The following is a 25,256-nucleotide window of genomic DNA, read 5'->3' as shown; positions in this document are numbered from 1 at the left end:
TCACTCTCTCTCTCTCTCTCTCTCTCTCTCTCACACACACACACACACACACACACACACACACAAATTATAAAACAGTACTTTGACTTTTTATTTTATGACATGCTCTCTCTTGCCTTCTATCTGTTATAATTTAATTTTGCAAGACCTATGTGACAAAACACCAGATTAATGAATTAAAATGTGGGGCTAGTTAGAGCAGCAGCTATTCTTCCCTGTTAGAAGAAAAGGCAGGTATTAGGCCTTTCAAAAGGAAGTCCTGGCCTCTGGAAGAGGAAATGAAACTCATAGCATAAGGGTGATGATGTCCTGAGGTGGGATGAAGAGGCATGTGGGCATATCAGGCTCCCAAGTCAGCCTCATGTGCTCTGATAAAGGGTTATCTAGGTTGCACAGATGGCTGAACAGTTAGGATGCTGCTGTCCTTGTGTTCCCAGCACCCACATGGCAGCTCACAGAACTCTAGAGACACAAGACATCCATGTGGTGTCCATGCAGACAAACATTCATACAGAAAAGATACAGGTACATATTTACAAAGAGTGATGCTGTTTGAATGGAAGGAGGTAGCCATAGGACATCGACAGGGAAGCCCAGATGGAGAAAATTAGGCAACACTGGCAAGTGCCACAAAGAAAAAAAAATTAACATAACCTGCCAGTCAAAGCTTTCTGAAGAAAAGAGAGGCAGAGGGTACAATGACTTGGAAGAAAGTCCAGTCTTGGTGGGAAGGGTTGGCTACAGACTATAAGTACAGCCAGCCTTTCCTCTTGATGTGGAAAAAGGCTTTGTTTCCTAGGCCAAACATTTCTTAGATAGCCTACATTTTTATCCTCCAATTTCTTTTGATTCTTTTGATAATGAGTTTTGTTTTTAAAGGAAGAATTTTGGATGGATAGCTGGCCTGGTGTCAGTAACCTTATCATATAGAACTATCAAAGCAGACAGCTTCCTGAATTGTTAATACACATCTATCTGTAGGATATTTCTTTTGTTTTTGTTTTTGCTTTGCTTAACTAGATCAAAGTTTAAATGGAGTTTGTGGTATCCTAGCAAAGCAAGCTTTAGGAAATGAGGCCCCTTTCCAGCATAGGAAGTAGAAGACAGTAGATAGGGAAAGGATAATACTAGTTTCTAGTGTAAGTGAGGTGGTCACTGGGGAACAGGGAAGCCTGGAAGGAGTGATAAAGTAAAAGAAGGTGTAAAGGAGTCCTGGGAGGGATGGAGAGCAGAGAGAGGGAGGAGGACGAGCCGTGAAGCTGAAAGGGTGTTTTTCCCCGTTCAATCCTACTTCTAGTTTCTTTGGGAAATATGAACAATATTACTAGTGTTCTGACTAAACCCGTATTTGTATTTTTTTTAAGTGTTCAAGAATTGTTGAGTGTTTTTTCATATAAGATAGATCACACAGTAAGATATAGACCAATGTGCTTTCCATATTCTGCCTGTAGTTTTTTAAAGTTTATTTTAAAAATTTTATGAGTATGCATATTTTGCCTGTGTGCATGTATGTATGTGTACTATGTGTTTCTGGTGCCCATGGAAGTCAGGAGAGGGTGTTGTATCCCTGAAACATGGAGTCATGGATGGTTGTGAGCTCTGCCCTGTTAGTGCTGGGAGTCAGTCTTAGGATGAAGATTACAGCAACAGGCCCTCTTAACTAGAGGCCAGCTCTGCAGTTCCTGTTACAGTGACACTTGGTGATCTTCTTGTCTCAGGCTTCTAAGTGCTGGGATCATTTAGGTGATACCCAGCTTGTTTACATTTGTATTCTTAGCAAATATTTCCAAGTTGTTACTGCTTAATAAACACAGTTTGTTGCCTGTAGGCTTTGAAGTCTGTGATAGAAAGCTATAATGCTGTTTAGTTTATATACAGTATGTTGACAGTTGAGACAAACTAACATTCTGTCTTAAAGGGTTTTCTATTTTTTTTCTTTTTCTTTTTCCCTTTCCCCTTTGACTGGGTTTCTCTGTGTAGCCTGACTGTCCTGGGACTTGCTCTGTTGACCAGGCTGGCAGCAAACTCACAGAGTTCCCATGCCTCTGTCTCCTGACTGCTGGGATCAAAGGGGTGCAGTACCATGCCTTTACATTTACTTTCTAGAAATTGTCTACCAACCCCGGAAGGTGGTGGCTAATAGGACAGCGAGTTTAGGAGGCTCCTGCTTCAGGAGTCTTGTTTTCAGGTGTGCAGAAGTGGCTTCTTTCAAAAATATCTTTTCCAGGGGTGGCAGAAACTCTAGCTTCAGAAAGCAGAGAGATGGATTGTTGGTCATATCTGAGAAGACAGCAGATAGCAAATGGCTTTTGCTGTTTTGAAATTCACAGTGACCTAAAACTTGCCACTTTTTTTGACCTGTGAGTTTGTGGCTTGATGGAAATGGCTATTTTTAGTACCCTGTCTCATGTTTTATCTTCACTGTTAAAGCTATCTTACTTTTGTGATTACTATTCCATGTCTGTGTGCAAGCATGCATGTGTGAGTGAGAACAACCTGAGGGAGTCAGCTCTTTCCTTGCACCGTGGGAAGTGCCTTACTCCAGCATCTCAGCAGGTAATGACATTGGAGCTGATGAAATGGGTTGTATATGGATGTGCTTTAGTGAGATGTGAGGAAGATTTCTTGTGTTGTGTGCTATTTCTTTCTCCCTTGTTTGATATTTGGGGGCTTTCTGGAACTGTCTTCTATAGATGCTGGGGTACTCTGTACAGTCTATAGCTTGATCTCTTGGAGTTACCCAAAAGTGCTGGTTTAAACTGGCCTCCCTCCTGCTTTACTGCTGAAGGAGATGCAGCCCTGTTATAGATCAGAGACTCGCTGTTGAGTGCCATTGTGCTGATCTCTGTTGATTGCAGCATGTGAACAGTAGCTAGCATTCTCGTCATGTGGTATATATAGTTCATGCTTTGAAAATGAAGACAGCAGGTAGGGTAACACAGGGATCAGTTTTCTGAATCTTAATGGTTAAAGGTGAGTGAATGTTTAATCCCTTGAGTTTTGTTACTGTGCTTGTTGCTTTCTTAAAGTAAATATAGAAAAGACTTCGTTTGTGCATAATATGTATGTAATATTCATAATACTGACGTAAAGCTTTCCCTTCTATTCTGAACACTAGGTACGCTCTATGGATGAATTAAATCATGATTTTCAAGCACTTGCTCTGGAAGGGAGAGCTATGGGCGAGGTAAGTGAGCTGGTGTGGTTGAAAGTGGGTGTTCCTAGGGAAGCTTGGACTTGTCTTTCATCAGTTGTGTCTGAATCTAGTCTCTAGAAATCTGTGCTTGCTTTTCCTTGTTGCCATTCTCACAGTAAGAATAGGATGTTGGAGAATTGTGCCAAAACTCTACTGGTAGAGGGTGATTTAGTAACTTAGTCCAGTTACTCAAACTGCAAAGCACCAAATATGAGCACTAACAATAAACATATTAATAAGTTAGCTGTAATATGAGGTGTTCAAACATAATTTAATTTATATTCATCAGGTGTTCTTACCTTGACCTCAGTTTTCAGTGGCTATGTGCTTTCACAGTTGGGGATGGAGTTGGGATGTGTTGTTAATCAGAGGATGTCGGTGGCCTGTGTTCTTACAGTAGTGCTCTTTTAAGGCTGTTACTCAGGGCTCCATTTTGAATGTGGCTGTTTCTTAGGTTTCTTACTTACAGATACAGATCTCAGTTGGTTAGAACAAATCCAGAAACAACTTTGGTTTCTTTTTAGCATTTAATTTTTTTTATTATTATATTGAATTGCCATTGGTTAGAAGGAGAATGTAGCTAAAGTACAGCCAACTCCTGAAGGTTCTGCTTGTTGCCAGGAGTCATATACTGATGACAAACACAGTAGAGTGCTCAAATGCACTGCTGAAGGCTGCAGAGCTTCAGTTTTCTGGACAGTAACCCTAGGTTATCTGTTTTCTTCTGTACTTAAAAAGCTCTCCTATCTACTTCAGTATTTCGAAGGCAAGAGAATGACTCTATTTCAGACTTTTCCCCTGTTCCAGCCATTAGATAACATTTGTTTGGTTTGGTGAATGCTATTTGGTCCTGGCATTGTTCTGGGTTTGGAAGATTCAGAAGTAATGCAGTCCCTTTGCTGAGCTTACACAAAGTCCTCTTTGGTGCTACTCTCTGGCTTCTGCTTTGTCCTGAGAGTCTTGCTCATTTTGTTGGAAGATTTTGCTTTGAAGTTTTCTGAATTTTCTTGTGGTCAGAGAGGCTAGTGTCTGCCTTACCATCTTGGGTTCTGAATTTTAGGAAATGATTTGATAAGTGTACCTTTTTAACTTTGCTTGCTTAGTATCATTGGAGCAGCATGTGCTAATAAACTTGCATGTTATGGGGTCAAGGACTTTGTTACTTAATTTCTGGAGTAAGTTTTGAAGAGAAAATTAACATTTATGTTACCCATTAAATTGGAAGATAAACTATACCTGTGGTTCTAACCTATTTTTTACTTAAAGTCCAGGTCTACAGCTGAGCATGTTAGCTCCCACCTCTAATCCCAGGATTGGGAGACGGAGGCAGAAAGAGCTTGAGTTCAAGGTCAGCCTGGAAGTCGTAGTTGAGTGTATTAGTTAGTTTTCTGTTGTGACAAAATGAACAAGGATAATTTAAGGAAAAAAAGAGTTTATTTGAGCTTCTGGTTCCAGAGTGTAAGGCATGGCCACAGCTCCGGAAGCTGAGAGATCATACCTTTTATCTCAGTCAGTATAGACATACTCACACTGAACTGGAAGTGGGGGAGGAGGCTTTAGCAAACTCTCAGCACTGCTACAGGGACATACTTCCTCCTCTTTAGTGTCTGTCACTAGTTGGAGACCAAGGGTTCATCTATGCTTGAGCCTGTTAGACACATTTTTTTATTCAAACTACCTGTACACCAAACAACACACTCAAAAAGCGACTACCATTTGTTAACTAATTTTTAGGCAGATATTAACTACTTTTTACACATTAACTTACCAGCACTCACTGAGGACTCAGTTTTATTGTCTACACAAGGAAAGCTCTTACTCCCTCCTCAAGCTCAGATGACTCTCACAAGTTATCTCTCTGGAGCACAAATAGGGCAGTGAAATCCAGAGTGAGGGAAACAAGTTTCTGTGGAGGAAACAAGAAAGGGCCTGGAGAGCAAGCACATCAGTATCATGAGGCTGTTTAGGCTGAGAGGCCGCTTCTGGTCAGAGGAGGGCTTGGTTACATGCAGATTGAGAGGATTCCCCTCTTCGTGCAGGGAACAGTAGTAGTACACCAGAAGCATAGCAATGTGCTTTTGTGATAAAACTTGAGCTTCTAATTACTTGATTTTTCTTTCCATTTAGCAATAAAAGATACTTTCTTGTAGGGAATAATATAGTATTTACTATTACAAACTTTAATCTCAAGGGGATTGGATGGACTTTTAAACTGGTGGGGTGTGTGTGAGGGATGAGGGGATGCTCAAGTACCTGAATGTATGGACCTTTACATGTCAGAGCACATCGGCTCCCTTGAAACTGATTTCTATTAGTGTTAGGGCTGTTTTACTCCGTTCAAAGCCTTTGCCATAGCTCTTAGTACAAAAAGATTTCCAGCATTTTTTTTTTTTTTTAAGTAAAAATTTTACTAAGAAGTTTTTGTTGTTGTTGTTTTCCCCAGACAGGGTTTCTTTGTTATCAGCACTGGCTGTCCTGGAACTCTGTTTGTACACCAGGCTGGCCTAACTCACAGATCCACCTGCCTCTGCTTCCCAAGAGCTGGGATCAAAGGTTTGTGCCACCACTGCCTGGCAGGAAGTTGTTACTTAAAATAGACACTTACCATGTTTGCTCGTTGTCTGAGTGCAGCTGTTTTTGTTTGAAATTTAAAAAAAAAAAATTAGTTACTCTTACTATGTGTGTATGGATGTTTTACCTGAGTGTGGTACCTGCAGAGGCCAGAAGGAGGGCGTCAGATACTGTGGAACTGGAGTTATTATAGTGGATTATGGGTTTTCATGTGGGTGCTGGGATTTGAAGCTGGGTCCTCTGGAAAAGCAACTATGCTCTTAACTACTGAACCAGCTCTCTAGCCCCTGAAGTATTGGTGTTTTTAGCTGAAGGGGTCTTTTTCTCCTTGTGTAGAGTGTGAATTAAACCAGCTCCCATGGGTTTTACTGACTCCTTAATTCAACTTAAGAGTCCTCAGAAGTTTAAAGAAGACACATGACTGAGCAGCTTACTGTTAGTGTAGATTCAGAAGAGTATTTTTGTAATAATGGGAAAACGTATGGACTGTTATATCCTCTTGTGGTCACCTAGACCAGATACCTAGCAGTAACAAAATAAAGGAGGAATTCTTATTTATTTATTTATTTATTTATTTATTTATTTATTTATATTTTATGTGTATGGGTGTTTTGCCTTCATATATGTCGCTCTAGTCCAAAATTATTTCTTTTAGCTCTGCTTCAGAGAGTTTGGAAACATATAACAGAGGGGCTTCTTTATGGCAAACAAAAAGCAGACAATGAAAGTGGCATGGTGACAGAGACCCCACAGGAACATGCCTCCAGGGACTGTTACCTAGTGCTTGCTTCTGCCTTTCCCCTACTCCCTAAAATGTTATCCTTACATTCATGACATCCGTCTCTGAAGGTGCCTTGATGCACCCAGAATGCCCTCTATTTGGTCCTGGTCTACTCTGAATCCAGTCAGGTTGACACTCAACTTATCTATCATGTTGACGTTAGGTCTTAAACTGCCTCCTACGTTGGCTTCCCCCATAGTCTCTGCTTTCTGGGTGGAAGTGTAGTTAGGACATGACTACCTAGGTATTTGTGAAAAAAAAAGAAACACTTTGAGAATCAGGTATTTGTAAAAAATAAACACCATGAGAATCGTTGGTAAAAAAGATTCTTTAATCTTTGTTTTTCCTATTGTTCTTTATTTGTGGTCTTAAAATTTTATTTACTTTTGGATAGGGTCCGTCTTCCTTCCTTCCTTCCTTCCTTCCTTCCTTCCTTCCTTCCTTCCTTCCTCCTCCTCTTCTTCCTCCTCCTTCTCCCCCCCCCCCCTCTCTCCAGGGAACTCACTCTGTAGACCAGCTGTCCTCAAGCTTAGAGATCCGCCTGCCTCTGCTTCCTGAGTGCTTTAAGGCCTGTGCTACTGCAGTAGGCCTGAGGTAGTCCAATTCTTCTGGAACTCACTGTTTCCCAGGTTGACTTTAAAATGGTAGCAGTTCTCTTATCTCAACTAACCAAGGGCTGGGGTTACTAGCATAAGCTAGCTGAAGTTTTCTAATCTTTATAGAACAAGTGACTGTTTTTCTTTTTAGGATGTTGGTGATGGAAATAGGGTCTTAGGTAGCTCAGGCTGGTCTTACACTTCACATGTTGGTGACCTTGAACTCATTTTCCTGTCTCTGCTTCTAAATGCTACTGTTCTAGGCAATCACACTGATCTAAGATTCTATAATGTTTTATATATCTAGAATAGTCTAATAGTGTAGAATGCCATCTCATTTCTGGATTAAACAATGCATTTAGGTGGTAGCTCTTCATCCTTTAGAAAAATATTACCCTTGGTGATAGGTTTTAAATATAATTGAGAAAGGGCTGGAGAGATGGTTCATTGGTTAAGAGTACTGGTTGCTGTTCCAGAGATTCAGGTTCAGTTTCCAGCACTCAGATGTCAGCTTGCAACCATCTGTAATTCAGTTCTAGGGGATCTGAAACTCTCACACAGAATATATGCAGGCAAAAATGCCAAAGTACATAAAATAAAAATAAATCATGGAAAAATTAGATTGAGAAAATCTAGAACATTCTCTCCCAGTATTTGGAGTGATAAAAGAGTCTTTCTCTATTCACCAGCAGTAGACTTGAAATAATAATTGCAGATACCAGAAATTAGAAAGAAATAATAGTATCTCTGAATATGAGATAGCAGATTTGGGGGCCAGGGTCTCACTATGTAGTCCTGTATGTCCTGTTTGCCCTCTGCTTCCTGAGTGCTGGCATTAAAGCAGATACCACCACATAGACTTGGAGGGGGGAGTGATTTGATAGTGATCCAGGAAACTGCTTACTCAGAGAAAGTAATACTTGGTTGGATAGAACTGGCATGGAGCCCAAGGCCCCCAGCCAGTGCTTCCATTTGTGCTTCAAACATTTATCTTTGGACTTTGCTTCTTTCTATCACTAAGAGATATTGAGTAAGAGTTTAATTTCTAGGACTCTCCCATGTCAGAGATTGCTGGAGTTTGACCTTATGTAGAAAAAGAATGGTTAGCCTTTTTGGAGGAGAGAGGAGAAGAGAAATATGCCAAAGGACATTTAAGAGTGATCTGTTATTCTAGAACTTTTCATTGGATACGGCACCAAACAACACCCCAACCCCCCCCCCCCCCCCCAATCTTCAGCCCCCAGGACATCCTACAATAGGGTTTCTTGTATTCCAGGCTGGCTTTAGCAAATTGTGACCTTGAACAGCCTAAAACGTTCTTATGGGTAATGATGTGTGCCTGCATGGGCTTGTATGCACTGTGTGCGTGCAGGATGGAGGCCATGGAAGTTGAGGTGTCAAGCTATCATGCTGGTCGTGGGAACCAAACCCAGGTAGGCCATCTGCCAGAAAATTAAGTGTTCTTCATTGATGAGTCACCCTTTCCCAAACTCTGATCCTACTGCTTTCATCTCCAGAGTGCTAGAATGATAGGTGTGTTGGCACCATACTTTATGTGATGCTAGGCTGCATACATGCTAATGTATGTAACTGCCAACTAAGTTACATTCCTAGCCCCCATTGGGTTCTTCTAAGTGACCCATCCACCTCTCAACAGCTGATTGGAAATATCCATCAGGATACATGGGTTGGAAGCATGGCAAAGTGGGAAAGGCTCAATATGTTAAATTATTTTCCATTATGGTTGACACTGTCTTGTTGTATTAGAAAGGTTTTTCTCCCCCCCACCCCCTCCAACTTTTGGCTTTTTGAGGCAGAGTTTCTCTGTGTAGCCCTGGTTGTCCTGGTACTCACTTTGTAGACCAGTCTAACCCTGAACTCAGAGATCTACCCACCCCCACCTCCCTAGTGCCACTACTGCTCAATTTCGAATTAGAAAGTGTTGATCAGCTAAAATGGTTTATGAATCATATTTTTGAAAGGGACTGCTGTTGAAACTGGCAATTAATTCCTTTTAAGTAAAGGTACATAAAAACAGTTCATTCACTTGACAACAAAATTGATTGTTGGGACAGAGACATGTTGTTGCTCAGAAAGTAGTAAGCACAGTAGGGCCCTGCTCTCTCTCTGCTGATATATTTCTACCTTTCATGCTTCTCTTTTGGCTCAAATGTTAGCTTTAAAAAAAAAGGCTGAGAATAGTGTTGCACAGGTCCAGCAGTCAGGAGGTCAGCCTTGTGTACATAGTGAGTTTAGACAGCTAGGCCAATGTAGAGAGACCTGTCTCAAAAGGGCACTGTCTTTCAATGTGGCCTAGGCTTGCCTTTTAACTCACAGCAATCTATCTGCCTTTATGGTGGGTTTAAATGTGTGTACCACCAAGGTAGGCCGTTGATGTTTTTTTGATGCATGTTCATACACTTGATTTGAGAGTAAACCACCTAAACATTTAGGACAGTAAATGGCAGCCTCCAATACTATATAATGATACTATCAATAGCATTATCTGTGACTCTTCCTTTTGTTTTGCTTTATTGTTTGAAATAAGTTTTCACTATGTAGTTTAGGCTGACCTTGAACTTGTGCTCTTTCTGTTTTTGCTTGGAAAATGCTGAGTTTATAGGTATGTGCACTGTGTCTGACTTGTACCCTCGGATCCACCCTTCCTTTACCTAACTTGTGTAGTCACATGTCCCCTGCCTCCCATCTCCTTTTTTTAAAGATGAGGAAAGGAATACCAACTAAGGCTGTGTCAATACTGCATAGACTCACTCCATTTTATTGGGCACATAAAAAGAAATGTGTTGAACAAATACATTTTATTTTGGCTATGCTTATCGCTTCATAGACCCGATTTTCATGATGGTCCTGCGATGTTAGAGTTCTTTTTAAAACAGATAAGCAGCAGAGACTGATGTTCCAGCTGTTCAAACCCAGATATCCATCACACTCCGTCCTTTATATGGAGTCTTTAACTTGTAGTTTCTGCTCCTCCATGAAGCTCTCCTGCTGTCTCACCCACTAGAAGCTATAGAGTGAGTTCAGCTTTCAGGGGATTTCTCCCATTCTAGACCCTACACTTGTCCATCTAGAACTCCAGTTGCTTTCAATAGACAGCTGCAGCATTTAGATGCCTTTCCTGCCCCTTGGGATGTGACGATGTGGGGAAGAAGATGAATTATAACAAAACTGAAAGTCTCTGCCCCTCTTGCAGATAGTTAGGGCAGAAGTGCTTCAGCACAGGTACCTAGTGATCGACATTGCTGCCGCTTTGCCAGCTGAGTCTGTTACAGAGGCACTCTGTTTTTGAGCCAGAGACCTACGGTGGAGCCCTGGCCAGCCAGAGACCTATTGTGTAGCCTTGGCTAGCCTGAGACCTACTGTGTAGTCCTGGCTGGCCTGACAGCTGCATCCATCTTGCCTCTGCCTCATCAGTACTGGGGGACTATAGGTACACTCTGCCATATGCTGCCAGGGCATTTGTTAGCAGGTTCTTGTAGTTGAACTAGGTTAAAGACTGCTTTTTTTTGGTACCATCTGTATACCATCTAAAAGTTGGGCTTACTTATACTATGTTGCTTGCTCAGGTGTGCATTACATTATGATGTCTGTCTTCCTTCCTTCCTTCCTTCCTTCCTTCCTTCCTTCCTTCCTTTCTTTCTTTCTTTCTTTCTTTCTTTCTTTCTTTCTTTTGAGACAGGGTCGATCTCACTGTGTAGTCCTGGCTGGCCTAGAACTCAGAGATCTGCTTGCCTTTGCCTTCCAAGTTGCTGGGATTAAGGGTGTCTACTACCATGCCCAAAAAATCTTTCTCTTTTACAGTAAGTTTACTGTAAGGAACCAGAGAACATCAAACTTATTACTTCATTGTTTTTTTTTTTTTTTTTTTTTTTTTTTTAAATTTGGTTCTCATAACAGGACACATAGAGAAAAAGTCTTTTCTGTTGATATCTGCTGTATAAACAGCAGCCATATTTTTGAGCTGGTCATTTATAAGGCTGCATGAAAAGGGGGCTCCTTCCCTTGGCTCTGAGAGCCCGTTGCTCATGTGTGAACAATGAGAAGTACTAGAGGCCTGCGGCAGTGTGGGTGGGTTGACTGTTGTAGTCTTCACCTTTTAGTTGTTTGCTTGGAGTTTCAGGATCTAGAGGTGTTGGTTGTAGAATGGTGCTCAGACTGTCTACTCCTGAACTTTGTGCTAAGGGGTCTTGGACAGGACTTTGTATACTAGGGTCTCAAGAGAAATTGTGTCGCCTTTGATATAGGTCCATTTAAACAGGAATATGATTGGAACACATATCATTTATGCATCAAAAAAGCAAACGACTTCATCAGTAGATAACAGAGAACACAGTTGCATTTTATTGTGTATTTCTTTCTGTCATTTTTCTGGACTGATTGTCAAGTGTTAATGAAGATAGATTCCTTTGTTGCTGTCCCAGTAATTTGAAGTGGGAACATGTAAAGAGTATGCTCAGGGGTGCTTAGTGGGGGGTGGTGGTGGTGGTCGGTGTGTTATTTGTTTCCAGGTTAATTTATCCGGTGACAGGAAATTTGAGGTGCTATCTGGATGTCTTTGAAGGACTTGTTTCATGAAAGCAGCATGTTTTTACAGTCTGTTTCAGGAGCTGCTCCTGGTGGCTACTTGTCAAAGCGTAGGCATTGTCAAAGGGCCAGCCTGCAGCTCACTGATGGGCATCCTAACAGGCTTCAGTTCTTTATATCTCGAGTCTCCTAGCCTGCAGCTCACTGATGGGTGTCCTAACAGGTTTCAGTTCTTTGTATCTCCAGTCTCTTCCAAATCATGCCTCTTGGTTCCTCAGTAATTCATAGTGGATCTTCAGTGCACCTTACTAGCTTCTGGATAGGTGAAACATAAGCTGTTTGGATCCTGTTATCACAAGCTCACAAAGCATCCACACATAACTCCATTTCCAGGATTCTGACCCGAAGGCATCAAGTACTCACATGTTACACATGCAAAACATTCACATAAAATGAATACATATTTTTTTTTAAAAAAGAAATTACAAAAACCCAAAACTTGCCAACAACAAAAAAATGACAAACAACCAGAAAATCAAATTCCAAAACTTGCTTGGAGGGCTAGGGATGTAGCTCAGGGGTAGAAGGCTTGCCTAGAGCACACAGGTCCCCAAGTGCTGCCCTGTATCATAGTAAATAGACTAAGTAAAGCAGTAGGAAAGCCCGAAGGCCTCTCAGAGCCCTTAGCCTTCTCACCTTAGGTACTACAGATCTGTCCTCTGGCCCCATTGCAAACATGTGTTCAGTTACTATTGTGTATGCATGCAGATTCCCTGACAGTCAGGGCTATTAGAGATACCTCGTCTCTTCCCCCCACCCTTACAAAACAAAACGAAACAAAACCAGAACACCAAGAACCAAAAAGACCCCACCAAAAGTGGGTTTCTCACTGTAGAATGAACCCATGTTATAGCCTTGCAGGTCAGCTTGAGTATCGTGGGTGCTAGGATTATAAAAATGTATTTGCTGACCAACTTTAAGATTTTCCATAGAAAATCAGTATTAGATGTTTTAGATTCAGGAAGGAAAGATTAAAATGACTTTATCTTGGTTAGTTGAGTGACTGGTTGGTTTCATGATAGGGGTTGAAACTAGTGTTGAAAGGCATTAATCCTGCTCTTATAACCCAGGAAAACGAAATCACTCATTTCAGGGGCTGCAGAGAGGTCTCAGGGCTTAGTGCTACTCCAGAGCTGCCTGTGACTCCAGGGCTGGGAGAGCTCTTCTCCCTCTCCCCCCCACCCCCCAAGCAAGAATAATAAAAACCTTCTAAATTTTTTTTTCCTTCCTGTACCAAGGGTTCATGTAATGCTGGGCATTAAATTTAGGGCTTTGCAGGCTTAGCAAATACTCCAGCAACTGGTATCTTTCTTATCTTAAAAAAATAATTTTATGTGTATATGGATAGGTATGTAGAAGTCAGAGAACAAATTAGGGACAGTTATCTTGCTCTGTCCACAATACAGGTTCTGGGGATGATCTCAGGCCATCTGACAAATGCCTTTACCTGGTGATTCATCTCACTGGCCCAACTTGAGGATTTGATTCAAAATGGAAAAGAGAAGCAGTCTTTATTTCATTTGAAGAAGGGAGGGAGAGGAGAGAGAGGAAGGTCTACGGCAAAGACTCCTGAATGAGCATGTGTGTTGAGAAAGGATTTTATTTGTAACCCAGGCTTGTGGTAATCCTCCATTAGTCTTGGGGTGCTAGGATTACATGCATATATGCACCACCATGCCAGACTGAAGAACTTTTTTCAGATAAATTATTCTTGGGGATTCAGATGGCCCTGTGTTCATTCTTACTCTTCTGATAACAGTGAGTGACTCACTTGGGTTTTATTATTTTTATACTTTCAAAAAGTGTTTATATTTCTAAGACACTGGTTCACATCTCTAACAGAGTGATGATGGAATCAGTATAGGGCATCGTGGGCATTCCTGCATTGTCTCATTTGCTTTATACAGTTTGGTGTGGGGGTGACCAGCTATATCGGAGGGAGTTTTGAGAGCAGAGTTTTAAGAACAGATTTCTGGAAATGCTGTTGTTTTCAAGGATTTGTGAATTGCCATCATCACCATCATAGTTCAAATTGCGGTCTCAAAGGGGCCTTTTCCTGACTTAATGTCAGCTTCTGAGGCGTAAAGTAGTTTATATTTCTTGAGTCTTACTAGGTGAATACATGTTTAGTCATTTCAGGTAAAACTAGGAGCTTGGAAATTTGAGTAGCCAGAAAACATGATGAAACCTGATCGCGCCTGTGAGCTTGTAATCATCCCTTGTGTATTAGAAGCCAGATTTCTGCCAGTGGTGTGGATGAGGATGGGGAGAGAGGGAAAAGGAGGAGAAAGGGAGAGAGAGGTGGGTAGATTCCTGTGACATGTTTTGCAAGTATAAGCAACTAGATAACACTTTAGAGCATATGGTAGTAGAAAAAGTGCACACATTTTTTTTGGTGGGGGTGGGGTAGGGTTTTTGAGTCAGGGTTTCTCTTGTAGCCATGGCTGTCCTGGAACTTACTCAGTAGAGTAGATCTGTCTGCATCTGCCTTGCAAGTGCTGGGATTAAAGGTGTGTGACACCACTGCCTGGCTTTTCAGGACAGCAGAGAACCTCATGAATACTTCCCTAGGCAAATAGTAGTATTGGCGTGGTCATACACACTAATCCTCTGTCAGCTTCTCTAGGTTCCACAGAACTGCAGTTATGGTTTTTGGGGAGTTTGGTTGGCTAGTGGTTCTTTTACTACAGTGGTCTGGGTGGCACGGTCTAGCCTTGTCTGCTGGCAGAGTACACGGGCAGCCTTGGATTGGGGAAATCCCACCCTCTGGCGGAATAGGAGTAGCTCTTCATTATAAGCGGTGTTGTATTGTCTCAGGTGATGTTTATGACAGACTGATATGACATAAGGAGGCAGACGGAAAGCCACATGTGGCCTTCTGAGTTAGACATCTTAGAGGTTTTGTACGCTAAAGGCGCCTTAATAAGGGATATAAATTGTGTGGGATTTTTGGTTTTAAATAGTTGTTTCTGATGTTTTTTGGTTTTGAGATAAGGTCTTTTTAAGCTTACATTTAGCCTGGAACTTAATATGTAGAATGAACCAGCTTGTAAATTTGTGGTAGTTCTCCTGTCCCCCCTTGAGATTTCAGAAGATGTAGGCATACTCCACTGAGTATAACTTCTTGTATAGTCTTTTTGGTTAGACTTAGAAAACAACAAAAGGTCCCAGGCAAAACATCAGTTTCCCAAGTGTCAGATTGCCTGTAGACTAGTGCTGCTTCTGTCTTGCTCTCTCAGTCCTCTCAAAGTGCTTACCTGTTTAAGCATTTCCTATTTGAACCCATAGTTCAGGAGATTTGACATATTTCCCTTCTGTTCAATTAGGAATAATGTTTGATGAGATGTTATAGGAAAGGAGAACAAGGTTTGTAGGTTTGTTTTTTTGTTTTGTTTCAAGACAGGGTTTCAGCTGTGTAGCTCTGTCTATCCTGGAACTCATTCTGTAGACCAGGCTAGTCTCAAACTCACACAGGTCTGCCTGCCTCTCTGCCTCTGGAGTGCTGGGAATAAAGGTGTGCTTTCCCACCACTCTAGTTTGTAGGTCTTTAAGGTGGTCTATTACTCATTCAGAGGAATTGGATTATGACATTGATCCCACCCTGACTAGAATCACAAGGGACTATTGTGTAAAAGCCGAATTGTAGGCTAGTATTTTCTGAGGAGAAACTGTGGCTCTCATGGGACAGGGTCATTGTGATCAGTGACCAATGTGCTTGGATACAGGTGAAGTCAGTTTGAGAAGCTTCTTGCTGTTAGCATTGGAGACGGAGAAGTTGCTGGGCTGACGATTTTAGTGTTTGTTCAAGCAAACTTCTCTTGCTCTGGATCAGAGGTGTGGACCTCTTTGTGTATCATGCTCCTTTCAGTGTGCCATCGGGTTAATATAGTCTGACTGCAACTGTCTCTGTGGCTTTGTTGGACCAATTTGTATTTTTGTAATTTGTTGCTTTTTGGCTATAATTTTAGCACCTAGAAACTGAAGCAGGAGGATTGCCTAGAGCTGTAAATCAGCTTGGGTTATTTAGTGAGTTCTCAGCAGACCTGGCTTTACCTGCCTCACAAAGAAAAGAAGTCTGCTGGCTGGGAGTGGTCCTCAGAAGCAGAGTGCCAGGAGCCTTTGCACTTTGCTTAGATGGTCTGTATCTGTACCTCTAACCCTTCAATCTCAAAAATAAATTAGGCTGGTTGCATTTAAATTTGTAGTGATTGAAGTTAGGTCTGGCTGAAGTGAAAGTTTGTCAACTACATGTTTTTGGCTTGTGGAGATGCTGTACCTCATGCTGTGGATAGAATTACCTCCAGAGGTGTGTTTGCTGAATTTAAATGGCCCTTGAACCTTTTATCTTGTTTTGTAATAAAGTTGTTACCTAGCTCTGAAGGTAGATATCTTTACTTTTGTTGACTTTGAATCTAAAGCTGAAAGTGTTAACACTGCTTGTCACTCAGCAAACTGAGCTTAAATAGTTACTTATGTTTATGGAAGGGTTTTAAGCCAGTGTGTGGGAGAACATGAGATGGACAGAGCTAACTAACTACTCTTTCCTAAATTCATAATCAATGTACTTGCAGCACTGGAAGTGGGATGAGAAGTGTCGGTGTTGTTGTTGTTGGTGATGGTGATGGTGATGGTGATGGTGATGGTGATGGTGTTGGTGTTTTGGTTTTTCCAGACAGGGTTTCTCTGTATAACCCCAGCTGCCCTCCCTGGAATTCACAGAGATCTGCCTGTCACTGCCTTCCAAGTGCTGAGATCAAAGGTGTGGACTACCACCACCCATCGAGAAACTTATGTGTTGGAAATACACAGTTCCACATACTTGTGATTGGATCTGTTTCCCCACTGTATAACAGATTCCAGACAGCTCAGAAGGCCATTGTTTAAGTCTTAGGACTCCCAAAGATCTCACGAGATGCAGGCACAATTTCTACCAGGGCTGGTTTTATGCTCAACTTTATCTGAGGACCTTTCAAATTCATGTGGTTGATTACAGGATTCAGGCCTTCAGATTCTTAGAATGAGGGCTTCAATTCCTAGTGCGTTGTTGGGTAGAACTCTCTCCAACCTGCCAGGTGGGCCACTTTCTGGGATGGTTCACAGCATAGCAGCTGTCTGAAGTGAGCAAGCTGGGCAGTGGTGATGGTAGGGGAAATAGAAGTTGTGACTCCACAGCAGCACACCACCAAGATCCTCTTTACAGAGCACTGGGACTAGGCCATCTGCAGTCAGCCCTGTTGCTTACTGTACAGGCAGTAGATTTTACAGTAAAGGCAGAAAGGCTGCGTTCTATGTGAACTTGGAGATATTAAAGGGCTTAACTAAGCTTGCTTTTGATTTTGCCCAGATCCCTTGATTCAGGGATTGCCTTCCTGTTTGCTGAGCACCCATTCGACTCACTCTTTCTACCCTGCCTGGCCCCAATCTGCATGCTGCACCCTGCTCTTTTACCTTGTTCTGTCTCTTGGGAACTTGCCCAAATAGTGTCTGCTGTTCTCATTGATAACAGTTAGCTGACCTCCACCTCTTGTGTATAAGGAGCTCTAGCACTGTGGGGGTACCTCTAACATCTGTTTAGTATTTGTTTTCTATTTTTAGTAGCAGGAGAACTGGTTGACTCTTAGTGAGCTAGAAACATATTTTTGATGTGTATTTCTTTGAGGCTTGTTGCATGTCACTAATAGAAAGTAGACTCTTCACCTTAACTTTTTAGATTTCTTTATTATTCAGTTGTGTGGACTTGTGTGTCATAGTGTGTGTGTGTGTGTGTGTGTGTGTGTGTGTGTTGGACAGCATGTGGAGTTGGCTCTCTTCTTCTGATATGTATGTTTCAGGGATTGAACTCAGGCTTGGAGGCAAGCACCTTTGCCCTCTGAGACATCTCACCAGCTCTCCATTTTAGCAATGTGCCTCATGCTTGCTCTACTGTTTGCCTTTTGATGTAGTTTCTAGCTGCTGTTCTCATCTGCTTGCCTGCACTTGCTGCTTTGCATGTTATGACAACCTAATAGACTGTAGTAAACAATGTCAGAATCCCACAAGTCCCCTTTAGCCCCTTGAGCTCAAAGCTTGCTACTTTTAGTTACCACCGTGATAAATTAGAGCAAGACTGTTTATATGTTGAATCTGGTACTTGTCCAGGCTATTCTTGAATTATGTGGAGGAGGACAAAGGTTAAAAAAATGGCAGCATAGAACTAGTTTTAATTTTATTGTGTACACTATTTCACAGAGCATAAAATTAACCAATGAGAGAGGTGGACTCTTGTATTGCTACTGTTACTCCTTCTAATATACAAAGAGTGTCCTGAGTTGGGACTACTGTTTGGTCTCACCCTCTTTAAAATAAGAATGAGAATGTTGTCACTTAAAAGTGGAATGTTGGGAGAGATAGAGCTAGTGAGTAAGGAGGTTTTATGGACTCTTTGGATAGGCATTTATAAGATGAAAAAGTGCAAACAGGAGTTCTTTTACATTTATTTTATGTGTATTGGTATTTTGTTTGCATATGGGACTGTAGTCACAGACAGCTGTGAGCTCCCATGTGGGAACAGGAGTTCTTTTAAATTGACCCTTGTATATTAATAATTCTCAGTATCTCTTCTGGAATTTGACCATGATTTTGCTTAATGTCTGATGCCACTGAATACATTTCCCAAGAAGCTGTTTGATTGACATTGTGCTTAGTTCTTGCTTATGATGCTTCTGATTGGAACAGCCACTGAAAAACAGGTTTTGCATTAAAAAAAAAAAAAGAGGAGGAGCCAAGGGCAGTTTAATAGTAGTTCCCAGGGCACATCACAGTTATCTAGTCCAGGCATTTCTGGCTCTTTGCTTAGTTTTCTTTGGTCACTTGTTTCTCCTTCTCTTTTACCTCTTCCTCCCAACCCACTCTAGTTAACAGACCCTAAAAACATTGAGGAAGAATGGTTGATGCTTTAATTTAGCTGCTTATCTTTGAGGCAGCTTAGCACTTGCATAATTCAATGTCAGGCCAAAGTCTTTTTGTTAGGGATCTGTTTGAAAAAGGTAGCAAACTGCTTGGGTTTGTGTAGGAACCTATGCTGTGGAATAGTTTGGGGCTTTCTGAGAGTGCATTAATACTATGCCAAAAAGGCAGTAGTGAGGCTGGAGAGTTGGAGTTTGTTTCCTTAGATAGCTTTGTTTTCTTTATTATGCTCAGATGTAGCTAAGTAGGTTGGAAAGTTAAACCTGTCCAGGAGGAGAGCAGATCTCTTGGGCTTTTTGGTGTTTTATTTCTGAAAGCTAGCATTCCATTTCTGATATTGCATAAGTCAGTTCTTCAAGCATGCTCGTTTATGTACAGAAGTAGTGATTACAAATTATCTCAAACTTCTGGTATCTTGTCTGAGGAATAGTAGTTATTAAAAAAAAACCAACTAGAGAAAACAAGAGGGAGACATTAAGTAAAGTTGGTGAACAGACCAAGAATTATGACAGTCTTCAGGATTTTCCTCTGTAACTACGACCACTGTTTCTTGGATTGGAGTTACTTCAATGATACTATCAAGTATTACTGAACCTAACAGAGAAACTTGATTTCCTTCTGAAAGTAGATGAATGTCTTTTTTTCTCTTCTTAAAATCTTAGACTAGATGGATGAGGTACGGAAGTGTTAGTTAATAGAAGTGGTGTCTAATATTCTGTAGCTGGGGTTCCTAGCTGGGTCTGTGCTCCTGCTTGAGTAACTTTGTGTGCTCAGTCAGTGCATGCGCACAGGAGTGGGTACTCTTGCAGTTAGAGCCCTCTTAGCAAGCAGTTAGCTAATAGGACAATGTTTGTACTCTTACCCCCTCAAAAATCTTCACAGAGATTAAGTGAACAATTTTAGATATTGATGATTAGTGTCCCCTTGCTTTAGGCCTTTCTGTGTCTTTACACAGCTGTGTAGCCAAAACACTTTGATTAAGACCCTCAGGACCCTTGAGCATCTTCAGTACCCTTGTCTAAAGAAAGTGTTGACTGCTGTACTCTCATCCTTTATGAATTCTTTAAAAGCATCTATTATTTTTAATTTGCAGCAGCTCTTGCCAGGTAAAAAGTTTTGGGAAACAGATGAATCCAGCAAAGATGGACCAAAAGGAATATTCCTGGGTGATCAATGGCGAGACAGTGCCTGGGGAACATCAGGTAATCTAGCTCTAGCCTCTCTACTGTGATTTATGCCTGTCTTAGAGCTCCCTTCCTCAGCACTTGGCCAAGTCATGAGTTTCAGATCAGTGGCAGAAGCACAGCGAGCAAATGTCCTGTCCTGTAGTAATATGATTGCCACTAAGGAGCTTAGATGATGTAATATATTAAAAATAATTACACAAAATAAAACCTCCAATACTTTCTCAAGTGCTAGTTAAAGAAGAATGGACTCATTTGAAGTGACTATGATTTTACCTGAGTTTTCTTTCTGTGCTGCTGTCAGCTTGCCTGGAATTGGAAAATACAAGCCCACACTTTGAACTTCATGATTTTTTTTTCCCCTTGATATTTTGTATCCTATACGAGATAGTTAATCTTTAAATGTGCCTGGGGCCAAATGAAATCACCCGGCACAGGCATTCTTGTGATAGACTTCCCCTGAAGAGGGCTGGGGATAGCTGGTAGAGGCAGAGATACCAACAGCAGAAAGAAGCCACAGATTCTAGGGAGAGGGGAGACAGAAAACCTAACACTGGATAAACTGTGTTCAGGACAGTGCAAACTGGAGTCCTCAGAAAGATTTGTTGTTGCAAAAACAAAACAATAAAAGAATTTCTGCAACTTCAAAGAGGTGACCATTGGCTTATGTACTTAGCTGTGTGAACTGCTGTACTCCTCCTCTGCTCTCCTAGAGAGAGGAGGGGTGTGCTCCGTGTCCTTGGCCTATGTAGAATACCAGTGCCTTTTGAAAGATCCAAGGGGAGACCTTGGCTCAGCCGACCGTGGTGGGTCTCCTGATTCCCAGACCTTGGTTTATCATCAGACATCACTCCTAATTTGTTTGGGCTTCTGGCTGCACTGTGTCATACTTGTGTATCTTTTTTGTAGATCATTCAGTTTCCCAGCCAATCATGGTGCAGAGAAGACCTGGTCAGAGTTTCCATGTGAACAGTGAGGTCAATTCTGTACTGTCCCCACGATCGGAGAGTGGGGGACTAGGCGTTAGCATGGTGGAGTATGTGTTGAGCTCATCCCCGGGCGATTCCTGTCTAAGAAAAGGAGGATTTGTAAGTTGGCTTGAGGAACTCGTTCCTATCTCTTTCTTCCCCCTTCCCCAAAAGCAACTGTGCCTGTTGAGTTTCCTAGGTTTCCGCAGCGTTCTAGGGTATGCTAGAACACTTGCGTTGTAGCATACAGCTCAGCAAACATAGCATAGCAAGAGAGGTCAACTACACTTCAGAGATGAAAAAGTAAAGGTTTGGGTTTTGTGGGTGGTGGGAGTGCATGTTAAGTTAGGTGAGGAAAGAGCTAAAATCGAAGTTAATTAGTTAGCAGGAGAGCAGTCTTCATTAAAACAAAAAGTGTAAGAGAGAAGGACTTTCTTTACAAAGAAAGTAGAAGTTGGATATCAGTGTGAGGTACTTGTCTAGAGGAATGATTGGCCACTACCCAAGAACCTTACAAAGGACAAGGCCTTGGCTAGGTCTTGGTTTCACAAGCAGATGTTAATGTTATGGCGGCCTGGATCGAGCAGCTTTGTTTCCTGTGCTGTTGGGGAGCTTGCTTTTTTTTTTTTTAATTTTGTCTTTGTTTTCTGGTTTGGTTTTTAGTTCCTTGCCACTAATCCCATGTGTATATCCTGGCTGAATGGCAGCCAAAGCAGCCTCCTTGCTTACTGCCACTTCCTGCTGAATCTTAGCATTCTTTCTGAAGCTTTGTGACTCCCTTTCTTGAAGCACATTCTCTTTATTATCAGCTTTATAGATAAAGGAATCTTAGGGAATGTATCTACTTGAGTCTTTCTCCTTTTGTACTCTCTGGCTGACGTTGTATGTCACAGTTATCTGCCTGCCATTCACGCCTAACTCGGTTTGTTCTGTGCCCTTTTAGTTTTTTTCCTGGATGTCATTGTGTCCTAATAGAACGTGGTGGCAAATGTTTGAGATAGCTTTTTCCCCCTCATCATCATACTTTTGGTTTCATCTACACATGTGCTTCTTTATATGTTGCATTTATTACCTAGGTGTCACCCTTCTGTCACTGAAAACTGGTAGCAGTAGTTGGTGTTTGGTAACCTGCTCTCTCTCTCTGTATATTAATATTAAGCATGTTTTTGAGGGCCAGCCCTTTCAGGAGGAATCTTCTGGATCTTTTGACTTAGTCCAGACATAGGACTTGTAAATTGGATAGGGAACTGCTTTTGTGTTCCTTCTCATGGGGGCTTTTTGGGGAAGAACAAGATTTATACTTTGTATATGAGGAATGGGATCAAGCCAAATGATTGATTGTTTACCTATCTTCTCAAGAGAACAGTAGAATTCTGTTTTCTTCCTCCTTCACACTTTGATTTGATTTCTTCAGAGAAAGTACTGCCTTCTAAATACTGCCTACCACTTTAAGTTATTTGCTGGAGAACAATTAGTGTGGCTCACTAATGAGTTGCTGGTATGGTGACCAGGAACCTTGATAACAATGGCTGTGAATTCTCTGACCAGTTTCAGGTTTGTTGACATTAGGCACAGGCACACATCTGGATTGCTGTGAAGGTTGTAGGAGGCAGAAAAGTTATTCGAATTAAAAGTAGGTAAGACAGAAGAATGGAATTATTACTGTCAGTTTTTGGACAGTTTTTATGATAAAGCTCTGCCTTTGGATTGTAAAGGAGGGTTGCATACTTAGTTGTTTTGGGAAATGTGATTTTTTTCATTGTATTGAGCCTCAGGCCAGATGCTTCCCTAGGAAGCAGGACTCTTAGCAGTCAGATGGATAATTCTCCACATCTTCTTTCTTAAGAGGATGGCCATGGAGAATAAAATGTTATTCAGTGTTTTGAAGTCTGTGCCATGGGTAGGTTGATAGAGGAATACCAATGGATGTCAAGTCAGGGCGTTGGCAGCTCCCATTTTCTGGCTGATGAAGGCCTGCCGGCCAGAAAATTGCTAATCAGCACTGGTGTTGTGTTCTGCTGTTGTTAACCTGGGCTTGCTCTGCTGCATAGGATGTCACCTAGAGAAAACTGTGTTTGTGGGAAATCTGGATCACTCTAGTTCTCATGATATGCATGCAACATCGGGAAAGGGGAACTGTCCCATTCTTTGTTTTAAAAACAAAAGTATTGAGTGTTAAGTTTGGAGAGCAAGGACAGTATATTGGGGAGTTCCCTACAGAGCACGGAGCTCCTGGTTAGGGCAGCTGGGGCCTTTTCAGTTTAGTAAGCCGAGTGGCCAGTGTCATTTGTGGCACAGTGATAATATAGAACTCACAGCAGGTAGATAGAAGTCCTTCTTGGATGTGACAGCTGGCAGTCCAGATGTTAACTCTTCAAGTGAAGGTGTCCCATGAGGAGGCAGTAGTTTTATGTTCTCATTGAGATTTTCTTGCCACATCTTGAATAAAAGGATTTAGCTCTTCACCTTCTCTTCCCTGTGCTTCCCTGAGTTCCTTTTGGTGCTATAAATGCTTAAAGAGTTTTGGTTTGAAATAAGGATTCCTTTGAGGGGGTGGGGCCTGGTGTTTTATGCCCGAGAGGTCAAATGATTTCTGTGAGTTTGAGGCCAGCCTGGCTACATAGTGAGTTCCAGGCCAGTCAGAGCTTTATAGAATCTGCTACAGACTAATTAATTAGCTAACTTACTTTGAGGTTCTGCAGAAGACTCTGTTCTAACACTTAGTGTGAATGCTAGCTAGCACCCAGCATATGTATCCCCGGCTTTTAGAATACCAGATTTTGGAATAATTTGAGAAAATTTGAATCCAAGAGTCAAGTCTTTCCCCCCTTTTTAGCTTTTGTTTTATTTATTCTTGGAATAAGATATTTCTCTCCTCATTTCCTGGATTCAGAGGTAGTTACACATATTTTGAGAGCTCATGGGTGACATTGCCTATCTAAGGGCACTGCTCTTGGTCCCCTGATTTTCTTCAAATAGGTTGAATCCTAGTTATTAAGAACAGTGGATCATGAATCCTACCTTCTGGTTTATCCACTGCAAACATTGGATCAGTGACACCTACTTTGGTAGGTCTCCCCATGTTGTGTCAAGTTCCTGCTTTCTGACCTGGAGGATACTTGTAGCTATTCATTTGGGTTACAACTATTTGGCTTGGAAGGCTAGTATTATAATTGATTTTTGTGAAACTTGAGATATTGTATTACATAGAGAAGCTAGGGTTTTGAGTCTCAACTGGATTTTTAAATTGTGCAATAGTAATAATTACCGTTCAAGGAAGTATCATAATATTGTAACAAAGTACATTGATACTCAGTTGTGCACTGATAACAGTAGCATCATTCTGGAACTTAGGATTCCTAAGCCAAACCCTGGCCTTTCTGAACTGAAATATGCTTTCGTTGTTTTGGGGACAGGGTGTCACAGTGTAGCCCTGGCTGCCCTCAAACTCCAAGTCTTGTTGCCTCAGCATCCCCAGTGCTTGGCAGGCAAAAGCTTACCTACCATATCTGCATTTGTAATGAGCCCTTCCCTGCCCCATGATTGCCATGTGAACTCTGTGCTGCACTGCTAGAGTTTCCTTGGAAGAAACTCTAGATCATCAGGGTGCAGCACCTTTAGATTGTGGCTAGCTCCACAACTGAAACCACATGCTAGTCTGTCATAGCAAGCTTATTAAACAAAACCAAACTATTTTTGAAGGTTTTCTAATAAAATCAAACATGACTTCTTGCTTGTAAGATAGGTTTCTTTTTTCCTCTTAAATCTCACTGCTGGTGCCCACTGTTCGCACCTTTCTGCACAGCAGGATTGGGTGATTGTGACTGTGCCTGTGTAGACTATGCCCCACGGTATGCTTTTCTCAGCTCTTGTTCCTGCTGAAATGAGTGCCAGTTCAGCTGGGCCTTCGTCACACTTGTACTACTGTTGTGTCCTTTTTAGAGGTGCATAGCATGCTATAGTCCCCCAGAATCAGTGAAGTGTATAGTGGCTGCATCTTTTCATACTGATCTTAGAAAAACAAGTTGTTTTTAACTTTCTTTTGAAGAATTGTAATTTTAAGGATTGCCTCATTTAATCCTTGGAACAACCCATAATTATGGCAGATGAATTTATAGATGAGAAAAAAGGCTCGGAGGCAAAGTCGAGGTCTGGCATTCCGGCTCTGTTTCCATTTCTGTTTTGCCCAGGATGGCTTTTGCTCTGCTCTGCTGGCTTTTGAGGTGGGCTCTCATCAAGTTGTTCGACAAGACTAGCAGCTGCAGAGATTTTCTATTGCTATCAGAGATGTGAACTGTTATGCTTTGAAAAAATTTTAGGGGTGTGTTGTGTGAAACAAGTATACACAAGACAGCGTAGTCAGCATCCTCGTTTGTTCTTGTGCAGCTAGATTCACACAGAACTGCCTGT

The 25,256-nt window shown here is 41.6% G+C and overlaps 1 protein-coding gene across 29 annotated transcripts in view; it reads left to right on the top strand.

Annotated features, from left to right (window-relative positions):
- Positions 1-25,256, top strand: part of Pum1 (pumilio RNA binding family member 1) — a 113,409-nt gene that overhangs the window by 31,442 nt on the left and 56,711 nt on the right. For 15 of the 29 annotated variants that reach the window (XM_034501738.2, XM_034501744.2, XM_034501742.2 and 12 more), the window contains 3 exons: positions 3,119-3,187; positions 19,788-19,896; positions 20,788-20,966. In XM_034501738.2, the coding sequence (XP_034357629.1) occupies positions 3,119-3,187; positions 19,788-19,896; positions 20,788-20,966 (357 nt within the window). The remainder of the gene's footprint in view (positions 1-3,118; positions 3,188-19,787; positions 19,897-20,787; positions 20,967-25,256) is intronic. The other 14 variants (XM_034501755.2, XM_034501754.2, XM_076934121.1 and 11 more) reach the window with 2 other exon arrangements.

The sequence above is a fragment of the Arvicanthis niloticus genome, chromosome 5, assembly GCF_011762505.2.
Source record: "Arvicanthis niloticus isolate mArvNil1 chromosome 5, mArvNil1.pat.X, whole genome shotgun sequence".
NCBI lineage: Eukaryota > Metazoa > Chordata > Mammalia > Rodentia > Muridae > Arvicanthis > Arvicanthis niloticus.
The sequence above is the reverse complement of the archived record's forward strand: the minus strand, read 5'-3'. Positions and strand labels throughout refer to the sequence as shown.